This window comes from Lytechinus variegatus, chromosome 16 (genome assembly GCF_018143015.1).
Source record: "Lytechinus variegatus isolate NC3 chromosome 16, Lvar_3.0, whole genome shotgun sequence".
Taxonomy (NCBI): Eukaryota; Metazoa; Echinodermata; class Echinoidea; order Temnopleuroida; family Toxopneustidae; genus Lytechinus; species Lytechinus variegatus.
This window is the reverse complement of record NC_054755.1, coordinates 18,003,925-18,031,886: the sequence shown is the minus strand read 5'-3', so window position 1 is coordinate 18,031,886 and position 27,962 is coordinate 18,003,925. Positions and strand designations below refer to the sequence as shown.

General features: G+C 37.5%; 1 protein-coding gene across 1 annotated transcript; it reads left to right on the top strand.

Annotated features, from left to right (window-relative positions):
- The first annotated feature begins 64 nt into the window (after positions 1 to 64).
- LOC121429608 (FAST kinase domain-containing protein 1, mitochondrial-like) lies at positions 65 to 27,962 on the top strand. The gene is made up of 7 exons (XM_041626726.1): positions 65 to 135; positions 10,240 to 12,681; positions 13,245 to 13,352; positions 14,265 to 14,378; positions 17,733 to 17,889; positions 21,565 to 21,679; positions 24,890 to 27,962. The coding sequence occupies exons 2-7, from the start codon at positions 10,296 to 10,298 to the stop codon at positions 25,103 to 25,105; spliced, it is 3,096 nt and encodes a 1,031-aa protein (XP_041482660.1). The 5' UTR covers positions 65 to 135; positions 10,240 to 10,295; the 3' UTR covers positions 25,106 to 27,962.

Sequence of the window (27,962 nt, the reverse complement as noted above, 5' to 3'; positions counted from 1 at the left end):
TCCGGGGAAATCCCAATGGTCGATCGATCACGAGAAAACGAACAGGCACGTGCAATTTTTGTGTACTGAGGCTGAGCGGAGAAGACTGTTTCTGGTTGGATTTGGAATGCGTTTGTGTTTCAACCAAATAATTGTGTAAGTGATAACAAGATGCCAAATTTATGATAGATGTCTTTGAAATAAGTTAATTTGCTTAATCAGGTTTACCTTGGAGAATTGTAAGTGGTTTAGTTGGTTGGACGAGTGACTCGAGTGTACGGAGCGGTAATTGACTCGGGAGCCCCGGGGACGTCGCCACTAACGAGTAACGTTTTGGAGCCGGCAGCCGTGTGGCCCGTTGGCTTGGCTGTCTCCGCTACAGCGATTGCGCTCAAGTTTCCGCGGCCCCGGCGGAGCTCAATCAAGCCTAACCCAGGCCCAGCGAGCTTCTGCCTGCTTCGTGGGCCGGAGCCTTGGGGGCCATTTCATAAAGCTGTTCGTGAGTTGTATAAGAACAACTGGTGATCCTTATGTAGGCACGGCCGTAGTCACTAGATGGCGCTGTCGCGGAAGTGCTCAAAATTTGTACGTAAAGTTTCGTCCGCTTGTCAATGAGTGAAATCGCATAGCGATGCGATATCGTCAAAATTAAGCCCCTGTCAGCGCGGATGAATATGATATTTTCTCTTTGTGATTGTCCTCCCGTGCGATGAAAAATATGTCATCGTAATGCATAGGACTTTCGCGAGCTACCGAAGTCATTTTCGTGCCCCAAATTCCATGAAATCTTCCAAAAATAACCATGAAAGTGTCGGTAAGTCAAAAGTGTCGTGAGTTGCTCTCAATTCTTACCTTATTTAGTTGTATTTCTTGCAAAATGGGTCTCGAAGTGTTCTGGATTTTCCGTTGATTGTGAAACTTGAATTGATTTCCTTTCTGTGTCTTGCAGTTAAATTGCAGCGCGGGGAATCGCAAAGGCTGTGGAAGCCCTTCTCAGTGAGGTTTACAAGCTGAGCTGCCCTTGAATTTGGTCGAATTTCGAGCCATTTTAATCGTGCGCACGGGATGATTAATTAACATAACAATTAGCAGATTACAGATCAAGATTACGTCACGTACGTGCGTACGTGTGATACACAGAAATGAAATAGAACTTGAATCACACGGAATCACAGTCAAGAAATGCTTTGTTTTCTTTGTTTGCTAAATGATTTCCTGAATTTAAAATCATGAATAAACACCAGAGTAATGACATGAAGGAGATAATCATGGTCATATGAGGAATAACTAAATATTTTCTGAAAACGAGTGAATATGATGGGGCAATAATGTGCATGCACTGGAAAATGAACATTCACCTCACTGTCAGTGCCGTGGTGTCAGTCACTCAGACACAGTGCTTTACTGCCTTTTACTGGCATTTTCTTTGCACTGCCGCCGCCACTGGTTTTTCTTTTGCCAACTAGATTAAAACTCATTTATATATTAATATGTTTATTGCAATTTTTGAATAAATGGTAATACAAGTGGAAAAAAATGAAGATAAAAATAATTTGGACTAAAATATGCCATCACCCCCCCCCCTCTAAAAAATACACACTATCTTGAATGACTCGTTTATTTCATTTGCATTGAAAAAATAAATAATTGTATTTATGCACTTTTTTATTTCTCATTCTTTCTGCCAGAATATCAGATGCCATCATGAATAACCTCACCTCCAGATTGAACTCCTAAACATCTTGACAATGACTATCTACTGAGATATCTTGCCTTCTTGAGATTGGAAGTTTTAAGTTCAAGTCAGAGTGACCTAAGGCCCTACTAACAAGAAGAATCCAGATTTACATAAAAACAAATCCCACGAAAGATACAAACTGATTTTACTCTTAATGTGTAGTGTGTATGTGAGACTCTGTGTTTGTGTTTATTTTGAGGAGGACCTCCTGTCTCTGTTTTTATTATTTTATTGACTGAATGAATGATCAATACCTAAAAGTGAGAACTGATTTTTGAGGAGAGTACATTAGTGTATGGTTTTGAGTGAATTTGATTTGAGTAACTGTTTTTCTTTATTATTTTTCTCATAATTATTATTTTGCCTTTTATTTTCTATTTTCAGTTATATATTGTCAGTTACATTAAGTTGAACTTCCAAATTTGATCAAAGTGTTCAATTCTTGGGATAGAATTTTATCAGGTAATAAAACTGAGTTTGATAAATCTAAAAAAGGACACTGAAAAAAATATGAACACTTGGAGATGAAAAAAAGAGGAAAAAACATGAAAGGAAATGGAACATAAGTGGATGTTATAGCATGCCTTTCGCAGATCTCCAAGCACCAGGAATCATAGGCGGCGTAAGTGGGGGGAGTATCCCCCTAAATTTGAGGTGGGGAGGGGACGATTCCATCTCCCTCAATTTTTTGTTGATAACCTTATTTTTTAATTTTTTTTGGCTTGTCAATTTTTAATTTTGTTTCCTGTGTCCCCCCCCCCCAAGATATTATTAGCTCATTTTTTTTTGGCCGGGGGGGGGGGGGTCTGTTACACCCACAAATGTAATAATCGCCCACAAATGTAATAACGCCCACAAATGTAATAACACTTTACCCACAAATGTAATAACGCCCACAAATGTAATAACACTTTACCCACAAATGTAATAAGTTTTGATCGCCCACAAATGTAATAACACTTTACCCACAAATGTAATAACGCCCACAAATGTAATAACACTTTACCCACAAATGTAATAATGCACTTTACCCACAAATGTTAATGACTTTACCTACAAATGTAATAAATTTGAAGTGATTTTTGGCGAATTCGTTCTAAACTAATATCCTATAGTAATGCGTTCATATAGCACAAAAGTTCAAAGTCTTTTTTCCAGACCCGGTTAATGAAATATTACAGTACAAGTCCAAGTCTTTTTCCAGACCCGGTTTTTCAAAATTATAATATACGTCCAAAGTATTTTTACCAGATCCGGTTTTTCAAAATTATAATATACGTCCAAAGTCTTTTTTCCAGACCCGGTTAATTCAAAAATTATAATGCAAGTCCAAAGTCTTTTTTTCAGACCCGGTCGTTTCAAAAGTTATAATATACGTCGGTGAGGGGAAAAGACAACACTCTAAGCCCAAGCATTTTAAGTGGGTTTAATTTTGAAGATTGGTCTCAGCTGTCAATTTTTTTTCAATATTTCTTTATCTTTTAAATAACCGGGTCCAGACGAAAGACTAAGCATAATACTCGTATTATTCCACAAGAATAAGAATTTGAGTCTTTTGTTTTTAGGATTGCTTAAATCATTTTTAAATCACCGGGTCTGGAATAAAGACAACGCTCTAAACGTGTGCTTTTCTACATGCATGGTCTTAATTTGGAGGATTGTTGGTTCTTAGATTCGTTGTTGGGGGTTGAGTTTTATTGATTTTTTATTCCTGAAATAATTGTGTCTGGAGGAAAGTCGATCTTCGATAATCGGTCTTCATGTTGTTCCACAGTAATTAGATTATTGGATATTCGTTTTAGAATATTTGTAAAAACTATTTTATTTTTCAAATAGTAACCAAGTCTGGAGAAAGGATGTCTGCTTTACCCACGCGTTATTACAATGTTTTGTAGGGGTAGTAGTATTATTTTTAAAAAAGACATAATTTTACTGGGTGAAACTTTGGAAATTTGGTCTTAGATTCGAAGTTTTTCAGTTACTTTTTTTTAATAGCCGGGTCTGGAGGAAAGAGTACGTTTTAAACCTCGTGTTATTCCACGAGAATAAGAATATAAGGTCTTATGTTAGAAGATTTTTTTTCGTAACTGTTTTAGGTCTGGAATAAAGACAACACTCTAAACCTCTTTTAAAACAGGTTCTTAGGTTGAAGGTTTGTTTGGTCTTAAACTTGGATTTTTTTTAATTCTTACTATTAGCGTTTTTAAGAAAAAAAATGGGCTGAAAGACTACGCTATATATCCAGCATTAATAAGATAATGGGGTCTTTATACTGTTTTTAAACTGTTATTCATAATGTTTAAATAACAGGTAACCGGGTCTGGAGAAAAGACTACGCTTGATTCTCAATTTACTCTTAGTGCATATATTCACAATATACACCGTATAAGTTAAAACAACAACAAAGACATTTATTCCACCAGTTTTAATTATCTGGGTCTGGAGAAAAGACTAAGCTCGATTCCCATTTTTTTCCACAGGAATATCATTATCGTATCTTAGTTTGGACTTATATTATAAATTTTGAAATAACTGGGTCAGGAAAAAGACTTTGCACTTATTAAAATTCTTGAAACAACCGGGTCTGGAAAAAAGACTTTGGGTTTATATTATAATTTTTGAAACAACCGGGTCTGGAAAAAAGACTTTGGATTTATATTATAATTTTTGAAACAACCGGGTCTGGAAAAAAGACTTTGGATTTATATCACAATTTTTTAAACAACCGGGTCTGGAAAAAAAGACTTTGGACTTTTATTATATTTTTTTAAACAACCGGGTCTGGAAAAAAGACTTGGGATTTATATTATAATTTTTGAAACAACCGGGTCTGGAAAAAAGACTTTGGATTTATATCACAATTTTTTAAACAACCGGGTCTGGAAAAAAGACTTTGGATTTATATTATAATTTTTGAAACAACCGGGTCTGGAAAGAAGACTTTGAACTTGTACTTTGATGTTTTATTAACCCGGTCTGAAAAAAAGACTTTGCACTTTTGTGCTATATGATTACTATAGGATTTTAGTTTAGAACGGATTCGCCAAAATCCCTTCAAATTTATTACATTTGTGGGTAAAGTCATTATTACATTTGTGGGCGATCAAAAATTATTACATTTGTGGGTAAAGTGTTATTACATTTGTGGGCGTTATTACATTTGTGGGTAAAGTGTTATTACATTTGTGGGCGTTATTACATTTGTGGGCGTTATTACATTTGTGGGTGCAACAGGGTCAAAAGATTTTGGCGGTTCCCCCCTAAAATTTTTGGCTTCCCCCACCAATGCCAGGAATGTTGATGTTCAACTGAGAGTTGCTGAAGTGGAATCTCCGTTTGTCTGTGAACTTGTTATAGAGAATGATTATTCCAGGACAAGTTAGATGATATTACCCAGCCCATAGCATACATCCCAACAATGGAATGGAGGCAATATACCCCTGTAATACATGAAGTATCATATTTTCTTTAGGTTGGTTTGGAAAGTAAGTCCTCTAGTCAATATTAATGTCTGCCCAACAAAATGGTACTATCTGGCAATTTGGTGGTTCAATCACAAGCAGAAAAAGTTTAGTAAATTGACACTAGTAAGACAATTAAACAAATATAATACAGCCAAACTGTCTGACCCCTTACTTGACTACTGACTTAACTAATTATTGAAAAATGACAAGGGATGCTTAGGCCCATTGTAACCATTTCATTGGGCAGACTGAAGCAGATGACTAGAATTCATACTTTCATGAAGATGAAGGAACATCAAAATGATTATTACAATTTAGCAAATATGAATTTATAACACTGTCATGGTTATAAAAAATAATGAATTTCTATCAAGTAAAATGACAATACAATGTAAGACATAACTGCAATAAAGTAATTTCATTTCCAAAAGATATCTTCCATAATTTAATAACCAAATTTCTCAAGATAATATTTCTTCTGCACAAAGTGTATGAAATGCTCAGTGTAAATCATGCTGTTTATAAATCTCTAGGAATTTTTTTTTTCAAAATGAAAATACATGTAAACTTAATCAAAACCAGGGGTGGTGGATCCAGGATTTATCCTGGGGGGGCACATTTTCAGGATGAAAATTTGTCAAGCAAAAAAGGGCCTTACGGGGGGGGGGGGGGATTCTTTGATGAAAATTGCGTATTTTCATTACATCTTGACTGTAGCTCTCAAAGGGGGGGGGGGGTTGAGCTAGATGTGCCCTCCCCCAGATCCACCAGTGATAAAAATCAACATTTATGAAAGATTGCATACCTTATATTCTGAATTGGTAAATTCAATGCATATGTCTACAAAATGAAACTGACATGTTTGGATAAATTGCTTATTTTTGTTTCAAGAAAGAATTCATCAATAACAGCTTAGAGTTATTGAGAAAACATCAAGAAAAAATAATATTCTGATATGCAATAACTATATCTATTTTATATATGTTTTTTTTTTCCAAAAATTTAATCCTTGACATGGGGGGGCTGGTTTAGTAGTCAAATTCACCCCCCCCCCCCCCGTTAAGTAAAATGCTTTATCAAAATAAGATTATGCTATCATTTATAAATTACTGCATTTTGGAGCCCATTAAAATTCAAAATGAATCATAGAGGGCAGTGCCACACCTTATTCACTGAAATTAAGGAGGGGCATGCACAGCTGAAAAACTATCAGCAGGGGCAATAATTTTCATTGCAATGTTAGATATCCTTAAAAAAAATCCTGAAAACACATAATTAAAATGAAATTAAACGCCCAGGAAGTGCCCCTGTATACTCTTACAGCCCTTGACCTGTATATTCTCAAGGGGTTCAATAATTCCTTCTCTTCCCTTGAAGAGTCGGTTCGGGTGCGAATGTGTCTGAAAAAAAATAAGTAAAAAAAGGATCATTAGTAAAAATTGTAGATAGAACAGAACATATAATTTTTAAAAAATTTAGCAAGCAAAAACAAAGATTGATCTGGCATTGGAAAATAAAAGGAAATTAATTAACACCCCCCCCCCCCCCCCCCCCCCCCCCGCTTCAACATTTTTTTGTTGTTTGCTTCTGCTTGCAACTTTATAAATTTACCCGATACACCTTTCAAAACTTTTGGCTCCATTATCATGATTATGCCACTGTTCAAGTATTATTTATTTGGAAACCAATGCTAAAACTATAAGGTGAAATGAAATTATATAAAGAAAATAATATATATTTCACAAAGTATAAAATCATAATGATGTAGGTAATGTTGAAATTAGACCCTGGACTGGACTCAAAATTAGATCAAGTGTAGTGTAGACCAAATGTAAATTAGACAAAGTGTAGACCAAATGGCAATTATAATTTTTTTTAAACCAAATGGGTCAAGCCCATTTGGTATATGTATAAAGACTAAAATATATGTATATAAGTTAAAAAATATAATTAAGTAGCCTAGGTTGTGCTGAAATTAGACCAACTGGACATTTCACAAAATGAGAATTAGACCAAGTGTAGACCAAATGGGTTTAGCCCATTCGGCATTAGACTAAATGAGAAGTGGGCAAATTGCATGTGAACCAAATGAATATACATATTTACAATGTGGAACTGCATGAAAAGCCAAATTTATGTACCAGTATTTGACAAAGTAAAAAAATATATAATTATGTAGGTTATGCTGAAATTAGACCAACTGGACATTTTACTAAATGAGAATTAGACCAAGTGTAGACCAAATGGCAATTTAGTTGACCAAATGGGTTTAGCCCATTTGGCATTAGACCAAATAACAAGTGGGCAAACTGCATGTAGACCAAATGAAAATACACCAGAAAACACATTTCACAAGTTGGGACTGATATAGAGAGCCGTAGCAGACGACGGAGATGGGTACATGATATGCGTCCGCAAAAAACGCGCACGCATCTATGTACTAACATGAAAAACAGCATATGGGACGATCTGACTAAAAATCGCACATGCGGGGCTATTTGAGAGTCACAGCAGAGGACGGCTAGCAGACGCCGACGGGCGCGCGCATTTAGCGAGCACATCGTGATCGTTTAAACTATCGATAGTAAGGACAGTGCATTAACAGGGACCCGCGATGTCTATGACTTTTTCGACCCATGTTGGTGCTATGAAATTGCTCTTTTTTGCAGTTTAAATGAATTTTACGTAAGTTTTAAGTGGTTTCACATGACAAATTAGATATTAAGAAATTTTTTGATATCATTCTTGGGGACAACAAACACATTTTGAAATTCTTGTTGTCCTGCCTACCTTATGCGCTAAACCATCGCCTATGAATATACCAAGGCATTTAGATCTAGATCTACCACAAGAAAAATGAAGAAAGGTCCGATCACCAGTCGTTCTTAATGTCGCTCTTTAAATTATAAGAGATCAGAATGATTGCAATTCACTCCAGAGAGATCTTGACCATCTGAAATGCTGGTCTGAAAAATGGCTGCTGAAATTCAACCCCAAGAAATGTAGTGTACTCTCGATTGGTAACACGCAAGACCAGCAGGAAGCTTTTCCATACACATTAATGAATGATGCGCTTGAACATGTCACCTCCGAAAGGGACTTGGGTGTTGTAATTGATGATAAACTCAGCTTTGAAGAACACATGCAATCAAAAATAAACAAGGCCAACAGGCTTATGGGCTTGATCAGACGAACTTTTGTTTATCTTGACAAAAATAACTTTGCTCTGTTATATAAGTCGCTTGTCCGACCACAAGTTGAGTATGCCCATGCTGTGTGGAACGGAACCCTATACTGAAGAAACATATACATGCATTAGAGAACGTACAAAGAAGGGCAACAAAATTAGTCCCTGAATTAAGGAAGCTTTCCTATCCACAACGACTTAAACGGTTAAAAATCCCAACTCTGGCGTATCGAAGAGTTAGGGGTGATATGATTGAAACATATAAACACTTTAATAGTTATGATCAATGTACAAAACTTAATCTAGAAGAAAAATATAGTGAACATACCAGGGGTCACAGTAAAAAATTTTTCATACCAAGGACAAAGACCCCAAAATATAGGAATTCTTTTTATGTTAGAATACGTAAGACATGGAACAGCCTAAATAATGATGTTGTCACTGCCCCAAGTGTGCACAGTTTTGAAGCTGCCCTGGATAGATGCTGGAAAAATGAGCCAATAAAATATGACTACGAAAGCCCTGTTCCCGGAAGTGAGCCAGCCATCTTGAGGAGGAAAAACCTAGAACTGAATACAGAGGCATAATATGCCTACATTCAGAAACTTCCCTAGGTATCCCTAGGTAAAAATGAATTGTGCACTTAGATTACCTCGATTATATGGATTAAGGTCTATCGTGACACAGAATCCTGACATCGAGGCACAAACTGGACCCTCAAAAAGAAAAAGTAAAAGTTGACCTCTCTCACAACGGTATCGCTCGGCCATTTTGTTTTCATTTTTGAAAGAAGGAGAACGAACGAGACAGAACTTTTCCTTTTTTGAGGGTCCAGTTTGTAACTTTGTGCCTCAATTTCAGTATTCTGTCAATCTGTGTCACGATAGGCCTAGACCTTCATCCATGTTAAATATTGCGGTAAGGGCATAATTAATTTTCCCCCTTTTCTTTGGGGTGCTATTGCGACTCAATTTCATCCCATTTTGCAGAGTACCCTCTGCCTAATATTAACGTTACAGGGACGAGTCCTGGGCTCTGACCCATACAAAGACATACAGCAACATTAGAATTAAATAGTCCGCTGCGCTGTTTGATTCTGAGGAGTTTTTTGCATTTTCTGATATTTTTCTCCTACACAGGTGGATGTCTGCCATTGGGCTGGTAATGGCGGACATTTGACCAACGCTTAACTGCAGTGCTATTGAGAATTGATTATTTGATTGGGTTTGGGTCTACTGGTTAATCCCCCTTTTGATGGATGATAAAGCGCGCAATTACTAAAGATAAAAATGATACAAGACTTCTATATCTATTGAATATAATCAGCTTACCACTTTTCCATAATATAGATCTATGCTGGAAAATACTGATTTTTTATGACAAACATTCAGGATCATACATAAATCTTTCTTTTTTTGTGCCTTGACTGAGCCCACCCAAGGGTTCATTACCATCCTGCCTGTGGGGAATCTACAGGTAGGACTATGGTATGCCAATGCTGTACATGGCACACAATTTATAAAAGCATTAAAACATCTCTTTTGTGACCAAAAATACTAATTTCCGTACAGTTGCAAATTATTTTTCATTAGTAACTTGGGGGTAATTTTTGTATTCACCAGAGCGCTCGAAAATATATTTCATATATCATAACCTTGTTCATACATGTAGAATGAGTGGACTGAGCCTCATTTTTGCGGATACATTATAATCATAAAGGGTTTAGGATTTTAAAAGAAAAAGAAGGGAGAATCAATATGAATTATAGGGAAAGTCAAACCGTAACAAGGTCTGGCCAGAATCAATTCTTGGTGCATGACAAGAAAATGGAAGATTTGTTAATTCTAAATTATTTCATTTCATTTTTTTAGGTTTACATGGAGATGATTTGCCATAGAGTACCAAGCAGGTGATCTTGTGAAAAGCAATGTCTTTCAGTGCCATATGTGCTTCATGCCTTAGGCATCTTCAAAAGCTATGCTCCAGATCATGGCACCTTCCACCCAGTCAACTCATTAAACAAGCACCAAGCCAAAGCCAAAGAGCCTTTGGATCCAGCTTTGTGCATCTGGCAGGATATGCGGAAGCCTTGAGGTTATCATCCTCCAGAATATCAAGGAATACGTTGTTGACCATGCAGCGGTGCCGTCCGATAGCTCACTATGCAGAACAGAAAGCGACTGTAGATTTCTCACCCAGTATGCATCTGAATTTGAGATTGGATTATAGTGATAGCATTTTAAACTTCAAGGATGGTGCTGATCTCCTGCATTCCCTGGAGGTCATCTCAAGTCACCTTGATGACATGACCCCTACAGATGTGTGCATCTCTGTGAATAAGTTGTGGGAATGTATATGGATGGTGAGAGATGATATTCAACAATGGCTGGAGTATTCAGAAATGCTTCATAAACACCCTGTATTGCCACAACTGTGCAATTTGATCCAGGTACATGCTGCCGCAATGTCCAATTCGGAGGCTCTGAGTGTTCTGTACTTGGTTCTGAAGTTTGGTGCCCCAGAGGTTAACCAACATGCAATTGCTGCGTTGTACTACACGCTTAGTCTTAAAGTGCAATCTTTTGATCTCAATGATGCTGCTATGTTTGTCCGTTGCTGTCAGTCCGTCAAGGATGTCCTCCCATGTGTTGGTGTTGACTGTGGTGAATCGGATGCCATCATGCAGAATGTACTTGCCCATGTTCAAGAACTGCTGAGTGATGACACTGAGTATGATGTAGTCCCTCTTCCAAGGCTTCTACTAGGGCTCCTGCACTGTAGCGTACCTACCACGAATCCTGTTGTCTGCAACATTGTTCAGAAACTCTATCATGCTGTTGATGTCTTGGACAGTATTCACCTTTCACCTCTATCCAAAGCTGTCATTATGATGAACAGCCACCAGACTCCATTTGCGGGATTGATGACTGCAAGAATGTCTGATATCCTTGATGATTTTCATAGCCCAAGTGACTTTTCGCACTGTTTTTACACACTTATTACCTTATGTTCTGAAGTCTTGGAGAATCGCATCACTCAGCACTGTTTGAAGCTGTTTTTTGCAGGAGCATCCTACGGGTTCAACGACATCAGACGCATCATGCAAGGAGCAATTCTGATGAGAAGTAGAGAGAACAGGGATCAGATTATGTCCAGAGTAAGCCAATTGCTCATTCCCCAAGTTCCTGCCATTCCAGCAATTGAAATGGCCATCATCTACAGCACCCTAAGGAAAGTTTATTCCAGGAATTACGAGCTCAGAGAGCTTCTGGAGAAGCACATGAAACAGAAACTTCTTGAATGCTCTGCACCACATCAACTCCTTGCTCTCATTGAAGTACTAAGCCATGACCCAAAACCTGACCTTGTGGTTGAGCTTACAAACAAAAGTACAGAAATCATACAATTTTTATCATTGGAGCGACTTGGGAGACTGTGCAATGCAATGGGGAGAATGAAAGTAAGGTCTAGCAGGTTTTTAGCTCTTGTTGAAGGTCTTGCCATAGAAAACATCGATAGTTTGAATAATGTTATTGTTATCAAAAATATATTGCACTATCTTGCAACAGCCAAATCCACCAATACCAAGTTACAATCTGTTTGCATTGAAAGACTTCATAAGAACCTGGAGAGGAATCCATTGCCACACCTTGTAGTCTACATACTTGATACCCTGAGCAACCTCGGTGTACCTTGTGAAGATATTGATCCCAAGGTGTGGGATAAGGTACTGAATTTCATGCCAATCTTAAATGGTCATGATCTTCGTAGAGTGTTCTTTGTGCTTTCCAAGTTCTCTGATCATCTGTATCCGAGGGGAAATCTCCCTAAAGGTCTTGTAAACCTTCTGGAATATGTAAGGAAACCTCTTCACTGTCCCAACTCTGCATTTCCTGCTTATGTTAAAAGAGTTACTCGTAAGGATCTTTCAAGATCCTCTGTTCTCAACGCATCATGGATCCGCGATTCTGCTTCCGTTGTTGCCTTTGCCAAACTTCTTATTCAACAGCGCATCTGCAACAGATCCTTTTTGAGGGCAATTGAAGCAACAGTTCAGTCCAACTTGGATGACATCTCTCCGTTCCATGTCCGGGATATCTTGGATGCTTTCACTGTCGGCAACTACCTTCCAGCTTCTCCAACGTTCCTTGAAGAACTTTGTTCCTCCAGGGTGATACCGTACATGTCAGATCTTCAACCTCATAGACTGGTTAACATTGCACTTAGCCTGGCTGCCCTTCAGTGCTTCCCATTGGACTTGCTACATACTATCTTCAGTCTCAACTTTCTTAGAAGTATGGAAGAGATGCATGGTAAGTCTGTAAATTAAGTAAATTTAAGTAAAATTTAAGCAATTTTTCAGTCATACCTCCTGAATCAGTTTGTATTTCATGTAATTTAAGATGGCGCATATGAAGTAGTGGTCTTGTATGTGTCATTTTTTTTAGATTAGAAATACAATTATTTGAAGTCACTATAAAGCAGTAAGCACAATTTTCAAGTGTGTGACCATCTGCCTTAAAACCCTCAATAAGTTATCCAAAATGTTTATTTATCTTCGCTGAATAAGAGTTTACTTTGTTTATTTGCAGTAGGGACTGATACCTTGCCTTATTTTTCTTGCTCGTTTTCCAATTCAGCAGTTTTCCTTGAATTGCAGCAAAATAGAAGAGTTTACTTTCAATTTTATTTATTCACAGAGGGGATTACTTTTTTTATTTGCAGTGGGGACTGATACCTTGCCTTATTTTTCTTGTTTGTTTTCCAGTTCAGCAGTTTGCCTTGAATTGCGGCAAAATAAAAGAGTTTACTTTCAATTTTATCTATTCACAGAGGGGATTGCTTCTGATAATTGCTTCATATATTTCTTGTTCAGTTTCCAGGTCTTTGTCACACCAGCTTCAAGAGCTGAATAGAGCAGTGTGCCTTGAATGTCCTGAGCTAAGAGTGCCTTGGTTCAGTCCAGAACGGACTTCAAAAGCAGGTAAATATTTTTGGTGATATCTTCGAAGATCATGCTTTTGTAAAGAGCCATGCCTGAACTCTCGCAACTTCCACCCTGCCATTATGCAGTCCCCACCAATTGATAAGTTCAAAAGACTCCTTGAAATTCATAATATTTTCCTTGAATATTTCCTCGGGTTCCTCTTTGAATTTTCAGTGGCTATATTCTGATTCAGCACAAGTTTGGTTTTGTAGTATTCTCTATCAACATGTATTGAAGGAACTTGCTTGTGAAGACCTGTCACAAAGACGGTTTGTCTTGTCTTCCCTGGGTGGTCTTGAAATACAGGGGCCCGTTGCATAAAACTTTTTCCATAAAAAACGCTGGCAAATTTTTTGCCAGAGTTTTTGTTTATTGCCCAAGTTTTGTTTATTTGCCCGAGTTTTTTCATGGCAAAAGTTTTATGCAACAGGCTCCAGGTGTCACTGTACAGACCTCTAAAACTTTAATAGGTAGACGATATTCTTGCTTGTAATGACATCTCGTCGGTCATGATACTGAAAAAAAATTAAAAAGAAATGTAAAATGGATTTCATTCAACTGACTTCAATTGTGAATGGGCATCTACATTATTAAACATATGATGATAAAATAAACAACATTTTTTTCATATCTAAAAAGTAGTCCAAGACACAGAAGGATCAAAAGTAAAATATGATTTGTAATGTGTGGATGAATGTATAATAGATAAAATTAATTTACAAGTAATAGAAAATGAAAATGGATAAATGGGTTCAGATGCTTTGGAAGTGTTTTAAGTGACACTGCAATAAGCACAATGCAATACTTGCTCTGGAATATTTTCAATTTCCTAACATCAATTTTTTCAGTACGTGCTAAAATTATTGTTGTTTCTTTTTCTTCAATATTTACTTTTGCTTGATATAAAAGGTAAGCCACCATTAAACGGTATCAAGATGGATGTTGGAGCCGTATTGGAGGACGTCCTCGGTGGACCTACTTCCTTGAGGAGAAATGCCCAGACTCCTTATGCGTACAAGAATGGTGAGTGAGTGGATTATGCTACTTGATAGTTCAAGATCAGGGCCCCTCTTTCCCAGAGTTACGATTGATCCGATCAACCTCGACTATACAGAAATCCAATTTTTTCTTCAGGAAATTTGCGCAATTTCCTTTGCAAACAAAGGAAGCACACAGAATTTTCAAGAAAACTATGAATGTATGAATATTAGGCCCGGTTTGAAAGTCCATTTTTGATGCACGTGTACACGGCGTGTTTTTCGGTCGTGTTCACGTTGTAAACACTGAGTGAGTTACAATATGTTTTCAGTGTTTCCTACATGTAGCCTAAGTCATGGTTTTAAAGCTTACCTGAGAAGTTAGAAGTATCAATCCACAAAAATTGGTGCAATTAAAAAGTTTACTCAGCTTAGCAGCGCATTAAATTAATAAAGAATGCAAAAGTAAATCAGTGCAGGGCCCTAGTTAGCGCCGACGTTCGTTGGATGCGCATTTTGCATACTGTACCGTACATGCATGCACAGATCGCTGCAAAATTAAGTGTAACTGAAGTTATCGATTGATTTTCATTATTTTATTGCCAATTTGAGGAGCGTGTGTTTGTAGGCTTGTAGCATATGTTTATGAGCGTATAACACGTAACTGGAGCAGTGATCGCTGTCGCAATTGGTGATTCTCAAATTGGCTCTAAAAGTGATTGAAGAACGCTTTCGAGAGTCTCGTTACGTGTTATACGCTCATACACGTGTGCTACAAGCCTACAAACACACGCTCCTCAAATTGGCAATAAAATAATGAAAATCAATTGATAACTTCAGTTACACTCAATTCTGCAGCGATCTGTGCATGTATGTACGGTACAGTATGCAAATTGCGCATCCAACGAACGTCGGCGCTAACTAGGGCCCTGCACTGACCGGAGCATACCCATTTCGTGTGGTACAGAAACTTGAGTCTCCAGAATAAATGTGGATTAAATCGGTGATTTTGGAAGTAAACTCACTCTAGGTTAATTGAAATATATTGACATATTAGTGATTAAAACATGTGCAGTGTCTTACAACTAGATTTAGATTTAGATTTAGATTTTATTCATTTTCCGTTCACAAAGCACAACAAAAATCAAACAATACATAGTCAAATTCAAAGTACATCAATCGAAATAAGGTATAAACAATGAGAATTAATGCAAACTGCAAACTAAAGTAACTTTGACTATAATAACTATATAAAACAGAACGGAGGGGCTTGCCAAGAAAAGCGAAGCTTGTATGGGAGGCAAGCCCCCGTAACTTAGTTTCAATACGTATATTACAAAACTATAGTATAAAGGAGAGACGGAAGACAGTTTAAAAGGAGGCTATACAAAATATCGAAGGTAACAACGAAAGAGTGAACCAAATTAGAATAAATAATAATAGAAATAACAATAAAAATAATAAAAAAATGAAAACATGGTTACAATAATTGTGATTATGAGGGAAGAACAGAGGCAAATATAGGGAGAGAGGGGGTGCAGGTACAATTGGAGGTGCAAAGAAGAGCATGGCAGGTGCGGAAACAGGTAGCAGGCAAGTTGTATGATGGGAGGAAAAAAATTGTATATGGTTTTGGTTATGTGGTAGATTGACTTGTTTGCGTAAAGTATTGGCAAATAAGCATCTTTTTAAGGTTATGTTTAAAAATTGTGATGCTTGGGGATTCCTTAAAGGCGTTGGGCAAGGAATTCCAATATACAGGACCAGAAAAAACAAAAGAATTTTTTGCAAGTAAAGTTCGGGTTGGAGGTAGGTGATAAGAGTTTCGTTGTCTTGTAGGATAATCGTGTACAGAGGAGTTTTTGCAGAACATAATTGAAAAAATTGCGGGGAGATCATCTTTATTTAGTTTGTACATAAATTGGCCGAGTTGGAACAGATATATATCATTAACTTTAAGGATTTTGTTTTCAAAAAATAATTTATCTGTGTGACATCTGAAATGTGTATGAAATATTATCCTAAGTGCTTTTTTCTGTAACAAAAGTATCCTATGTAATTGTGTTTGAATTGCACAACCCCATGCCAAAATACCGTAATTAATGTATGGTAATATTAAGGTGTGATATAATGTAAGTAGTGTACGAGATGGAAGAAAAAATTTGAGCTTGTTGATAATTCCAATATTTCTTGAAATTGTTTTGCATATATTATCGATGTGTGGTTTCCATGACAATTTATTATCAATAAGTACACCCAAGAATTTTGTTTCAGAAACATTTTCAAGGACAGTGTTTTCAAAAATGAGATTGCCAGGCAAACTATTTACTCTATTACTAAATAACATGTAATTGGTCTTTTGTAAGTTAAGTGAGAGTTTATTTGCCTTAATCCATTCAGTCACATGCATGAGTTCAGAGTTAACGATCCTAATAAGTTGGTTTATGTTATCATGAGAAAAGAAAATGTTGGAATCATCGGCAAAGAGTATGAATGAAAGTAAATTTGAAGTTTTGTGGATGTCATTGATGTATGTGATAAAAAGAAGAGGGCCTAGTAAGCTACCCTGTGGTACCCCGCATGTAATTGGAAGGTTGGGTGAATTGTGATTATTTATTGATACAAACTGAGTCCTATCTGTAAGGTAGCTCTTGAACCACTCCAAGGCCTTCCCCCTAATACCGTAATGAGATAGTTTATGCAAAAGGATTTCGTGGTTAATGGTGTCGAAGGCCTTGGAGAAGTCCAGAAGTCCATACTAAGAATTAATGTGAGGCTGTGAGCTTGTTCACTGACTTTACAGTCCCACGCAAGCTTTATGCAGATGCTACCGTGTACACGGTGATGGAATTTAGTACACGTGCACTGACTTGACCGTGCGTGTACACGTGTACCCGAAATGGGCCTATTGAATATGCATCATGTACTCTAGTAATATTTTGAACAAATGTGTTTTTCAGATGTTGAGTTTGCGGAATTTCCATAGTTGTGGTTGATTGGATAAATCATAACTATATATTTCTAAGAGAGGGCCCTGACGTATCACTTATGTTTATCTTTATAACAGCAAAGATATAGCTGCAGCTCCCGTCTAGAATATAGGCTACACTGAGTAAAGCAATTTCAGAAAGCACCGGCATGTAGTCTGACCCCCTTTATGTGCTGCCTTCCTAAAAGTGATCTGTCTTTTGTTCTGAGTATGAAACTATGTAATGATAATGACTTAAGCATTTCATGAGTTGACTCACAAATGGAGGAAAATGGGATCTAACATGCAAAGGTGTTGATTGTTTTTTTTAACTGCCCAGTGATGGTGACTTTGAAATTCCAGTTTGAGTTTCTTTATTCTACCGGGACAATATATTTTACTTAATGCTTTATTTGGTTTGATTCCTGCCAGACTTTGAGTGTATCCTAGATCATCATGGCCAACCAATTTCTTACACCAGCCAGAGACATAAAGGTAGAGTTGAGATGACGGGGATCGAACATGCCTTCTCTCCATCAGTTCAACATGGAATGCAACAAGAGGGTACATTTCAAGATGGCTCTCAAAGGTGACTATTATTATTAACCAGACTTGTTTAAAATTACACTTGTTCTCTCTTTCTCTGTTTTTATTCATTGTCAGATAAGATTTTGTCCTTAAGATTTTGTATCTCTTTAATGTCATGTGACAACTTTAATTACTTGTTTTATGTGCAATTCCCTTTTCCGATCCCCTCTCCATTCTCCATTATCATTTCTGAATTTTCCTTTTCTAGAAAAAAATTGATAAAAGTGAATTGGTTATTTTTTACCCCAATTAACCTTAATTGACCTTTCAAAGAGCAGTTGATTCTAATTGAAATTAACAAATAAAGTCTTAGATACGATGACTGTAACTGTTCCTTTGGTGCAGTATGACTGTTTTTGTCTCACCTGCGAAACAAAGTGAGACTATAGGCGCCGCTTTTCCGACGGCGGCGGCGTCAACATCAAATCTTAACCTGAGGTTAAGTTTTTGAAATGACATCATAACTTAGAAAGTATATGGACCTAGTTAATAAAACTTGGCCATAAGGTTAATCAAGTATTACTGAACATCCTATTAGAGTTTCATGTCACATGACCAAGGTCAAAGGTCATTTAGGGTCAATGAACTTAGACCATGTTGGAGGAATCAACATCGAAATCTTAACCTGAGGTTAAGTTTTTGAAAATGTCATCATAACTTAGAAAATATATGGACCTAGTTCATGAAACTTGGACATAAGGTTAATCAAGTATCAATGAACATCCTGCATGAGTTTCACGTCACATGACCAAGGTCAAAGGTCATTTAGGGTCAATGAACTTTGGACGAATTGGGGATATCTGTTGAATTCCCATCATAACTTTGAAAGTTTATGGATCTGATTCATGAAACTTGGACATAATAGTAATCAAGCATCACTGAACATTTTGTGCAAGTTTCAGGTCACATGATCAAGGTCAAAGGTCATTTAGGGTCAATGAACTTTGGCCGAATTGGGGATATCTGTTGAATTCCCATCATAACTTTGAAAGTTTATGGATCTGATTCATGAAACTTGGACATAATAGTAATCAAGTATCACTGAACATTTTGTGCAAGTTTCAGGTCTCATGATTAAGGTCAAAGGTCATTTAGGGTCAATGAACTTTGGCCGAATCGGGGGTATCTGTTGAATTACCATCATAACTTTGAAAGTTTATTGGTCTAGTTCGTTAAACTTGGACATTAGAGTAATCAAGTATCACTGAACATCCTGTGCGTGTTTCAGGTCACATGTCCAAGGTCAAAGGTCAATGAACTTTAGCCGAATTGGGTGTATCTGTTGAATTACCATCATAACTTTGAAAGTTTATGGATCTGATTCATGAAACTTGTACATAAGAGTAATCAAGTATCACTGAACATCCTGTTCCAGTTTCAGGTCACATGATCAAGGTCAAAGGTCATGTAAGGTCAATGAACTTTGGCCATGTTGGGGTTTTTTGTTGAATAACCATCATATCTCTGTAAGTTTATTGGTCTAGTTCATAAAAAGAGGACATAAGAGTAACCATGTATCACTGAACATCTTGTGCGAGTTAGAGTAGTATGCAAAGTCAGCACTGCTGCTATATTGAACCGCGTGATGCAGGTGAGACGGCCAGAGGCATTCCACTTGTTTTTTCCTTAAAAGTCGTTACAGGTTTCATGAAAAATTCTTATTTTTCCCCAAAATTGCATATATTTATCCTGCAAACAAGCACCAGATAGTAATGTAATACTTGGAAGTTGAAACAATATAATAATCTAGTCCTCTTAAAGCTAAATGATAGTAGTTTCAGTAAAACACTAATTTCGTGAGAAAGTCTGTAAAACCAAGGTTAAGTATGACTATATCATCGTGGATCTAGATCTGGTACAGTTACATAAACTGAAATTTTTGAAATCATAAAATCTAAGCTGGTCAAACTGAAGATCGCTAACACAGATAGGCACACGTGGGACAGTGTATTATTATTGCTGGAATAAAGACCCGACGGAAGTGACTGAATCCACGCTTATTTTGCTTATCTCTCAGCAATTACACAATTTCTTCCAGAATCCTTTGGCTCATATTTTTTATTCATACAGACACTTGGGTGGTCATTTTATTAGATTCTGTAAAAAGTCATTTTGAGATCGTTACCAGAACTGGAATTTATCTTTAAAGGACAAATCCACTCCAACAAAAAGTTGATTTGAATAAAACGAGAAAAATCCAACAAGCATAACAATGAATATTATAGTAAAATCGGATGTAAAATAAGAAAGTCATTACATTTAAAAGTTTCGCTTAATTTCACACAGTTATATGCGCATCCTGGTTGGTATGCAAATTAGGAGACTGATGATTTCATCCACTCACTATTTCTTATGTATTTTATTATCTGAAATATGAAATATTCTAATTTCATCCTCATTGTCAAGTGAAACAACAATTCCCCCCTGAACATGTGGAATTACCATTGTTTTGATATTATATGGTTCAGTCAAGTTGGTTTTTATTGTTAAATCTGTGAAAATTGAATATTGTATAATTCAAACAATAAAAAACAAAAGAAATAGTGAGTGGAGAGCATCATCGTCTTTCTCATTTGCATATCACTGAGTTGTGCATATTACTGTTTTGTGAAAAATAAGCGAAACTTTGAAATATGAAAACTTTCTTATTTTACATCTGATTTTGATGAAATTTTCAGGGTCATGCTAGTTTGATTTTTGTCTTGCCCACCAGAGGAAAAGGCAAGACTTAGGGATCCAAATGTCGTCCGTTGTCTGTCATTTGTTCATCCTTCGTCCGTCCGTCACAAACCTAATGACACAGAACTCCACAACCATAAATCGCTTTTCAACCAAACTTGGATGGTAGATGGACTTGGGGACCTGAATGTTATGCTGCAGTCAGAGGTCACATGGTAAGGTCAAAGGTCATTTTCAGGTCAACGTTAAAGTTTACATGCAAGACTCGATCTTAAGGCACCTAACTCTGCAACCATCAGTCACTTTTCAACCAAACTTTGATGGTAGAGGAACTTGGGGGACCTGCATGTTATGCTGCAGTCGGAGGTCATGGTAATGTCAAAGGTCATTTTCAGGTCAACGTTAAAGTTTACATGCAAGACTCTCTTATGACACCTAACTCCGTAACCGTAAGTTGCTTTTCAGCCAAACTTGGATGGTAGATGAATTGGAGGACCCGCATGTTATGCTGCAGTTGGAGGTCACATGGTAAGGTCAAAGCCCATTTTCAGGTCAACGTTAAAGTTTACTTGCAAGACTCTCTTATGACACCTAACTCCGCAACCGTAAATCACTTTTCAAACAAAGTTGAATGGTAGATGGACTTAGGGTACCTACATGTTATGATGCAGTCGGAGGTTACATGGTATGGTCAAAGGTCACTTTCAGGTCAATGATAAAGTTTACGTGCAAAGCTCCTATGACAAGTGTTATCCCATCCCAGTCATTTCACAGTGAAGTTTTGATACAATTCTGTTGCGTGCCCTCGCAAATCACAATATTTCTGGTTGTTTTCATAAGTTGGCGAGACACAAAACGCTTTTGCCTTGTTCTTTGTTCATTCAAATCAACATTTTTCTGGGGTGGACTTGACCTTTAAGCTAAACATGGTTGCTAGTACTCTGCCTTCATTTGTCTTTATATTTTGTACTTCTTTTACATTTGATAACTGTTATAGGATAGCCATAGATATCATACCTCCCTCTCAGATGTGCTCCAATGTCACACGTTACAGCAGCTGGGTTGAAATGAAACGCCGCCATCTTGAAATCCTAGGTTATGAGTACATCACTGTAAGTTCATCTTTTAGTGTAAAAGTGAAAGCTTTTTAATATATACATGGTAATTGTTCTTTACATATGTGCATTGCAGGTGGGTGGGTCAGTCAGGAAGCTATTGTTAGAAAGTATTGTCTATGTTGATGTAATACTTGTAATATTTCATTGTCATTGATGGACGTTTTTCTCCATTTAATATTCATACAATTATTTTATGTATGGTACTCCATCATTCTTTATTGAATCATATTTTTCTGGGTGACCCAACTTTAACAAACACACTGCTTTCATGGGCATCCAATATTCCTCATATATGTATATATAAAACAAATTGTCCATTTTTAGGTATGGCACATCATCTGTATAATGTCTCTCTCATTTTTATGCTTTTTAATGTTCGTTTGTATATTCTTGATTTTGTATGTTTTCTTTTTTAATGAATGAATGAATTCGGTTAATTTTACATGTTTTCTATTCATACATCTGATGATTGAATATCTAAGACTTCTTAATTATTTCAACCATCCCAGGCTAAATCTTTCAACTTGTTCCTGATAATTTTTTTGAAATCAGGGTTTTCTGTCTATTTTTTAGCAAAATTATTCCTAGCAGCAGAATTACATGTACATGTACCTCTCCAATATGACAGTGTGCTGAAGTGGGACTAGAATTTAAAAAAAAAGCTCTGATTCAGTCTTCAAATTTTTTATTACAAAGTTGAAAAAAAATATTGATGCAATTGCACTAAAACCTGACATTGTAACAAAATTGCAGAATGTGCTCCACCCTGCCACTCTGGTGCAGAAGAATCAGAGACCAAACCTTTCAATGGTGTAGTGGTTCTGACTCTCGCCTTGTAAACACATGGTCTTGTCTTTGAATCCCACCGTGGTCTAGCGTCCTTTGTCAAGGTGTTATTCCACACTTTGCCACTCTCGATCCAGGTGCTTAAATGGGTACCCGGTAGTATGCCCGAATTCACAAAGGTGGTTTTGAAAACCCACGGTTGAGTCCATGGTTTATGCAGATTTCCTGTATAAATTACGCTTAATTGAGTGCGTATCTGGCGTATGTATAAAAAATGGCCAATTCCGATGCGCGCTTGTGTCACAGTTAGATACGCTATTTTTTTTTTCACCTGCGAAGCAAAGTGAGACTATAGGCGCCGCTTTTCCGACGGCGACGGCGGCGGCGGCGTCAACATCAAATCTTAACCTGAGGTTAAGTTTTTGAAATGATGTCATAACTTAGAAAGTATATGGACCTAGTTAATAAAACTTGGCCATAAGGTTAATCAAGTATTACTGAACATCCTATTAGAGTTTCATGTCACATGACCAAGGTCAAAGGTCATTTAGGGTCAATGAACTTAGACCATGTTGGAGGAATCAACATCAAAATCTTAACCTGAGGTTAAGTTTTTGAAATGTCATCATAACTTAGAAAATATATGGACCTAGTTCATGAAACTTGGACATAAGGTTAATCAAGTATCACTGAACATCCTACATGAGTTTCACGTCACATGACCAAGGTCAAAGGTCATTTAGGGTCAATGAACTTTGGCCGAATTGGGGATATCTGTTGAATTCCCATCATAACTTTGAAAGTTTATGGATCTGATTCATGAAACTTGGACATAATAGTAATCAAGCATCACTTAACATTTTGTGCAAGTTTCAGGTCTCATGATTAAGGTCAAAGGTCATTTAGGGTCAATGAACTTTGGCCAAATTGGGGGTATCTGTTGAATTACCATCATAACTTTGAAAGTTTATTGGTCTAGTTCATTAAACTTGGACATTAGAGTAATCAAGTATCACTGAACATCCTGTGCGTGTTTCAGGTCACATACCAAGGTCAAAGGTCAATGAACTTTGGCCGAATTGGGTGTATCTGTTGAATTACCATCCTAACTTTGAAAGTTTATGGATCTGATTCATGAAACTTGTACATAAGAGTAATCAAGTATCACTGAACATCCTGTTCGAGTTTCAGGTCACATGATCAAGGTCAAAGGTCATGAAAGGTCAATGAACTTTGGCCATGTTGGGGTTTTTTGTTGAATAACCATCATATCTCTGTAAGTTTATTGGTCTAGTTCATAAAAAGTGGACATAAGAGTAACCATGTATCACTGAACATCTTGTGCGAGTTAGAGTAGTATTCAAAGTCAGCACTGCTGCTATATTGAACCGCGTGATGCAGGTGAGACGGCCAGAGGCATTCCACTTGTTTTTTTTTATACACGCGCCAGATACGCGCTAAATTGAGCATCATTTATACCGGAAATCTGCATAAACCATGGACTCAAACGTGGGTTTTCAAATCCATCTTTGTTAATTCGGGCCTGTATGTTTAAATTTGCTAGGGCCATAATAAGGCTGCGATGAATGCAAGGAATGCTCCCCAACAAGTGAAAATTATGCACTTTTCATGGGGGATTGAAATGAATCCAATGACCGGGGTAATAATACGCTGTAATGCGCTTCGAGCCATTCTGGGAAAAGTGCTATATTAAAAATGGCTATTATTTTATTAACTTCTTATATTAACATTCAAATGTATTCATGGTATTGCCCCTGCTTATCTTCAAGAACTTGTCCAAATTCATAAAACCAAGTGTAATCTCCGTTCTGATTCACAAAATCTTCTCTCTGAAATTACTGTCAAGACGAAATATTGGGATTTGGCTTTCCAGAAAGCTGCACCAGCAAAATAAATATTACCAAGCTTGAGCAAAAAACCCACCTCTTTTAGAATGTTTAACTTGCCAGTTTCAATCCTTGATCTAATATTCTTTGACGTTTATAATGTATATTTGATATCTAATTTTCAATTCTACAAGTCTAACCATATTTTCCGCTTTCCTCATGCATAGAGATCTGTAGACGTTATTTGTCTATTTAGAACTGTACTAATATTATTCTTCTGCAATTTCAGCCAATCAGATTTATTATGGACGATAATGTCCCAACCAAATTGATGAACTGCTGCAAAGCAGACAACTTGCGTGTGAAAAGAGGAGAAGCAGGGCATTGCAGAGCTGTGAATTTAGTTGTGATCGGCAATTGCTTACAAGCGGACCTTAGTGCGATTGCATTTCATAGTGTGCTCTTGTCTCAAGTCGAATTTCGCTCCTGTGGATCAGATTGCTGTTGTTCAAAGTGATTTGATTTGTAGTTCATTAATTTTATTTTTGTGTGTGTATGGGCTCTTTTGCAGATACCCTACATGGACTGGAGCAGAGAACATCTGAATAGCTTTGACGCCAAACGCCTGTATATCTCGGAGCTTTTGGGAGGCAATCTGTGGCTCAGTGCTTCAGAGAACCAGGACTCCGGGCTAAGACCAGGACCAGGTCCAAGACCAGTGAAGACTAGGAGAACCAATGACATGGTAGAAAGGATGTTACATGAATGGGGAGAGGAGGAGGACTAAGACTACAAGGACTGTCAAGCTATTGTCAATAAAGAGTCCTATAATAGCATGTATGTTCCAACATCATAATGTAAGGTTCATTGGTTCAATTTAATTGCAACCTGGGCAACAAGGTAGGCTGGGCCGGGACCACCATATCGTAACCTAGACAAACAGCAACGTGTATCCAATGTGACGACAGTTACATCATCATGCATCAAATATGCAAATGATACATCTGCAAATACATCCCCCCTTTCATATATCTATACAAAAAAAAAGTGTTTTCTGAATCCAACAACAGCAATATGCCAATGTAACACTTTGAGAAAACACATTTTGGGGGTTATAAACCATTGGGAAACTCCATGCAGAATAGTCTAGTACTATCACTCTGTTATACATAGACATCCCAAACATGTAGCAATAATATGTATAATATTATTTTGTGTCAGTTTTTTTTAACAACTCGGTATCATAATAAAATATACTATTCAACTGTAATAATGGCGAAAATTAATGACACACATGGTTTTCGTACATGTATCAGTAAAACTATCCTGATACACATAAGAATTATGTTGCGTCATTTCCAAATTTTTCTTCTGTTTTTTTTTTATTTGGAAGTTTTGAATTTCAAGAAGTGATCAGTTATGAATAACTCATAATACAATTATATCATCAATAACAGACAAAACTGTTTGATCACTCTCCAACAAGTTATCATAGATACATAACAATCAGATTTACTAACTGGTTTATGGCAATTTACAATAAGACATAAATTCCAACAATTTCAATTTGTTAGCTGATGAAAAAGAAAATTCATTGTTTTCAGTTAGTTGATCAGGCTACTTGACCAATCGTCCAGACCTAGTGTGGTACCCATTAGTACTGGATTGATGGTCATCACTTGGGTTAGGTTGGGTTTAGTCGTTAGCTAGCGAGGAAACCCAATCTATCGGCTTGGACACTTTCTTGATGATATTCATGGATTCCATCCTGTCCAGTTCCTCTTTCAACTCTTCTCGAAGATGGATAGGAAACTTCCTTGGCGGGTTCACTTCACAGCGTTCTCTTCAAGAGTGATGTGGTATTCACCTGGGAACCTCCCAATACCCTGCAACCGATCTGGGTATGCAGCTACCAGATCCGAGTGTACTCTTTATAATGCCTGGACTGCTTCTCTGGTGCATCTCACAGTTCGCTATATCTAGGCGCATCTTCACTGAACTTTGCAATCTTAGGATGGCTGGTCCATGTGTATCAATGATTAAGAAGCTGTTTCTGAACCACTTCCCATCTTTGTTCTGGCATGGAAGGTCAAAACATCTATACTGCTTTATCAGTGTCTCGTCGTAGGCATACAACCTGACATGTCTTAGTCTGACAGCCGACTCCAGAAGACATCCCTTGTCATCTAAGAGCTCTGAAAAAACCTTCCTGAAGCATCGAAGAGGCAACACATTCCCCTGTGCACCTGTGTCCACTTAACCCTCAAAGTGTTGTTACCTGGCTTATCCCTGATGCTTAACTTCAGAGAAGCAAAAAGCTCGTCTCTGACATCAATCGGCACACCATCAACATGAACATGTCCAACATACATTGATTCTACAGAGATGTCTTCAAAGTCTCTTGCTAGATCATCACCGTCATTCTTGCTGGCAATTGGATGCAGATTCTTTCGCATGGTTACGAGATCTGCTCTTATTGTGTTCTTCCAGTTTCCTTTCTCATGTCCAGTCTGTCTGGTTTACTACTGTCTCTTGAAGTCCTTGCACCGTTTCTTCCTGTGACCTTTCATGCCACACTTGTGGCACTGTGACCTGAACGCTGGGCACTTCTTTGGTGATGCCGCAGATCGCAATTCCTACAAGAATTTGACTGGTGCAGATCATGTACTGAAGCTCTGTCGAGGCTGTTCAGCTGGCTCATGTGGGAGTCACTTGCCTCATGCCTACTTGTCAATGAAGCAGCCTGGTCTAACTTGAGACGTTCAACTTTGCTCAGTAGGACCTTCTGCACCTCTGGGTGTCTAATCCTGGTGACTAAGACTTCAATAATTCTCTCCTGAACAGTGTCATCAGTCTTGAAGTTGCACTTCGCTGCCTTTGTGAGACATCGTTGAATGAAATCATCAGTAGTCTCTGATGATCCTTGTCTGTACCTCTGGAACACTAAACAATGAATCCAGAAATTCCAAATGTTCTTGGTTAGTGAGATTGCACTTTACATTAACCATGGGTTCTTGCTTAGCATTCTCCTAAATGTACTGCTGAGTTTGCGTATTGTCAGTATCCATGGGAACATACAAATCTGGCTCTGTTATCTGCTCTGAAGACTACCTTTTTAAGCTATCGCTGTTCTTGGTTGAATTGTCCTTTTTTCTGTGCAGTACAGTGGGATGTGGATTACTCTGATATTGTCCGTCAATCTCCATTTACAGTCTTTTTTCCACAGTCTTGCGTAGGCAGCTGACGCACAATCCTTGTTTCTTTGAGCAGCAACTCATTTCTACATATGGCTTTGATTGCCAATACCTTGCACTCTGCCAGTGTGTGGTTACTTTCTTTACAGGCTATGCACACTTTTGTTTCCCCTGAATCTGTCTTGGTAGAAATACTGAACCTGACTTTGTGTGCATATGACATTTTGTTATTTCCTCTGCTATGGTCTTTAACCTTCATCAATTAACTCATGCAAGTACGATATCACATTATGTTTCCTCCTTAATAATGATAGGCATTTATATAGCGCCATCTATCTAGAAATATTCTATTATGAGGCGCGATGTTATTACTATTACCCCTGCTTTAGCTCGAGCTGCCTTTCAGCGCTCGTGCATCAAGGAATTAATCCTGCCGGGTACCCATTCTCC

Excerpts from the sequence above, each read along its gene's own strand:
- LOC121429608 (XM_041626726.1), top strand. The coding sequence starts at position 10,296 with ATGTCTTTCAGTGCCATATGTGCTTCATGCCTTAGGCATCTTCAAAAG. Across the intron at positions 13,353-14,264 it reads AGAACGGACTTCAAAAGCAG|GTAAGCCACCATTAAACGGT; the intron begins GTAAATATTTTT and ends TTGATATAAAAG. Across the intron at positions 17,890-21,564 it reads TTTCAAGATGGCTCTCAAAG|GATAGCCATAGATATCATAC; the intron begins GTGACTATTATT and ends TAACTGTTATAG.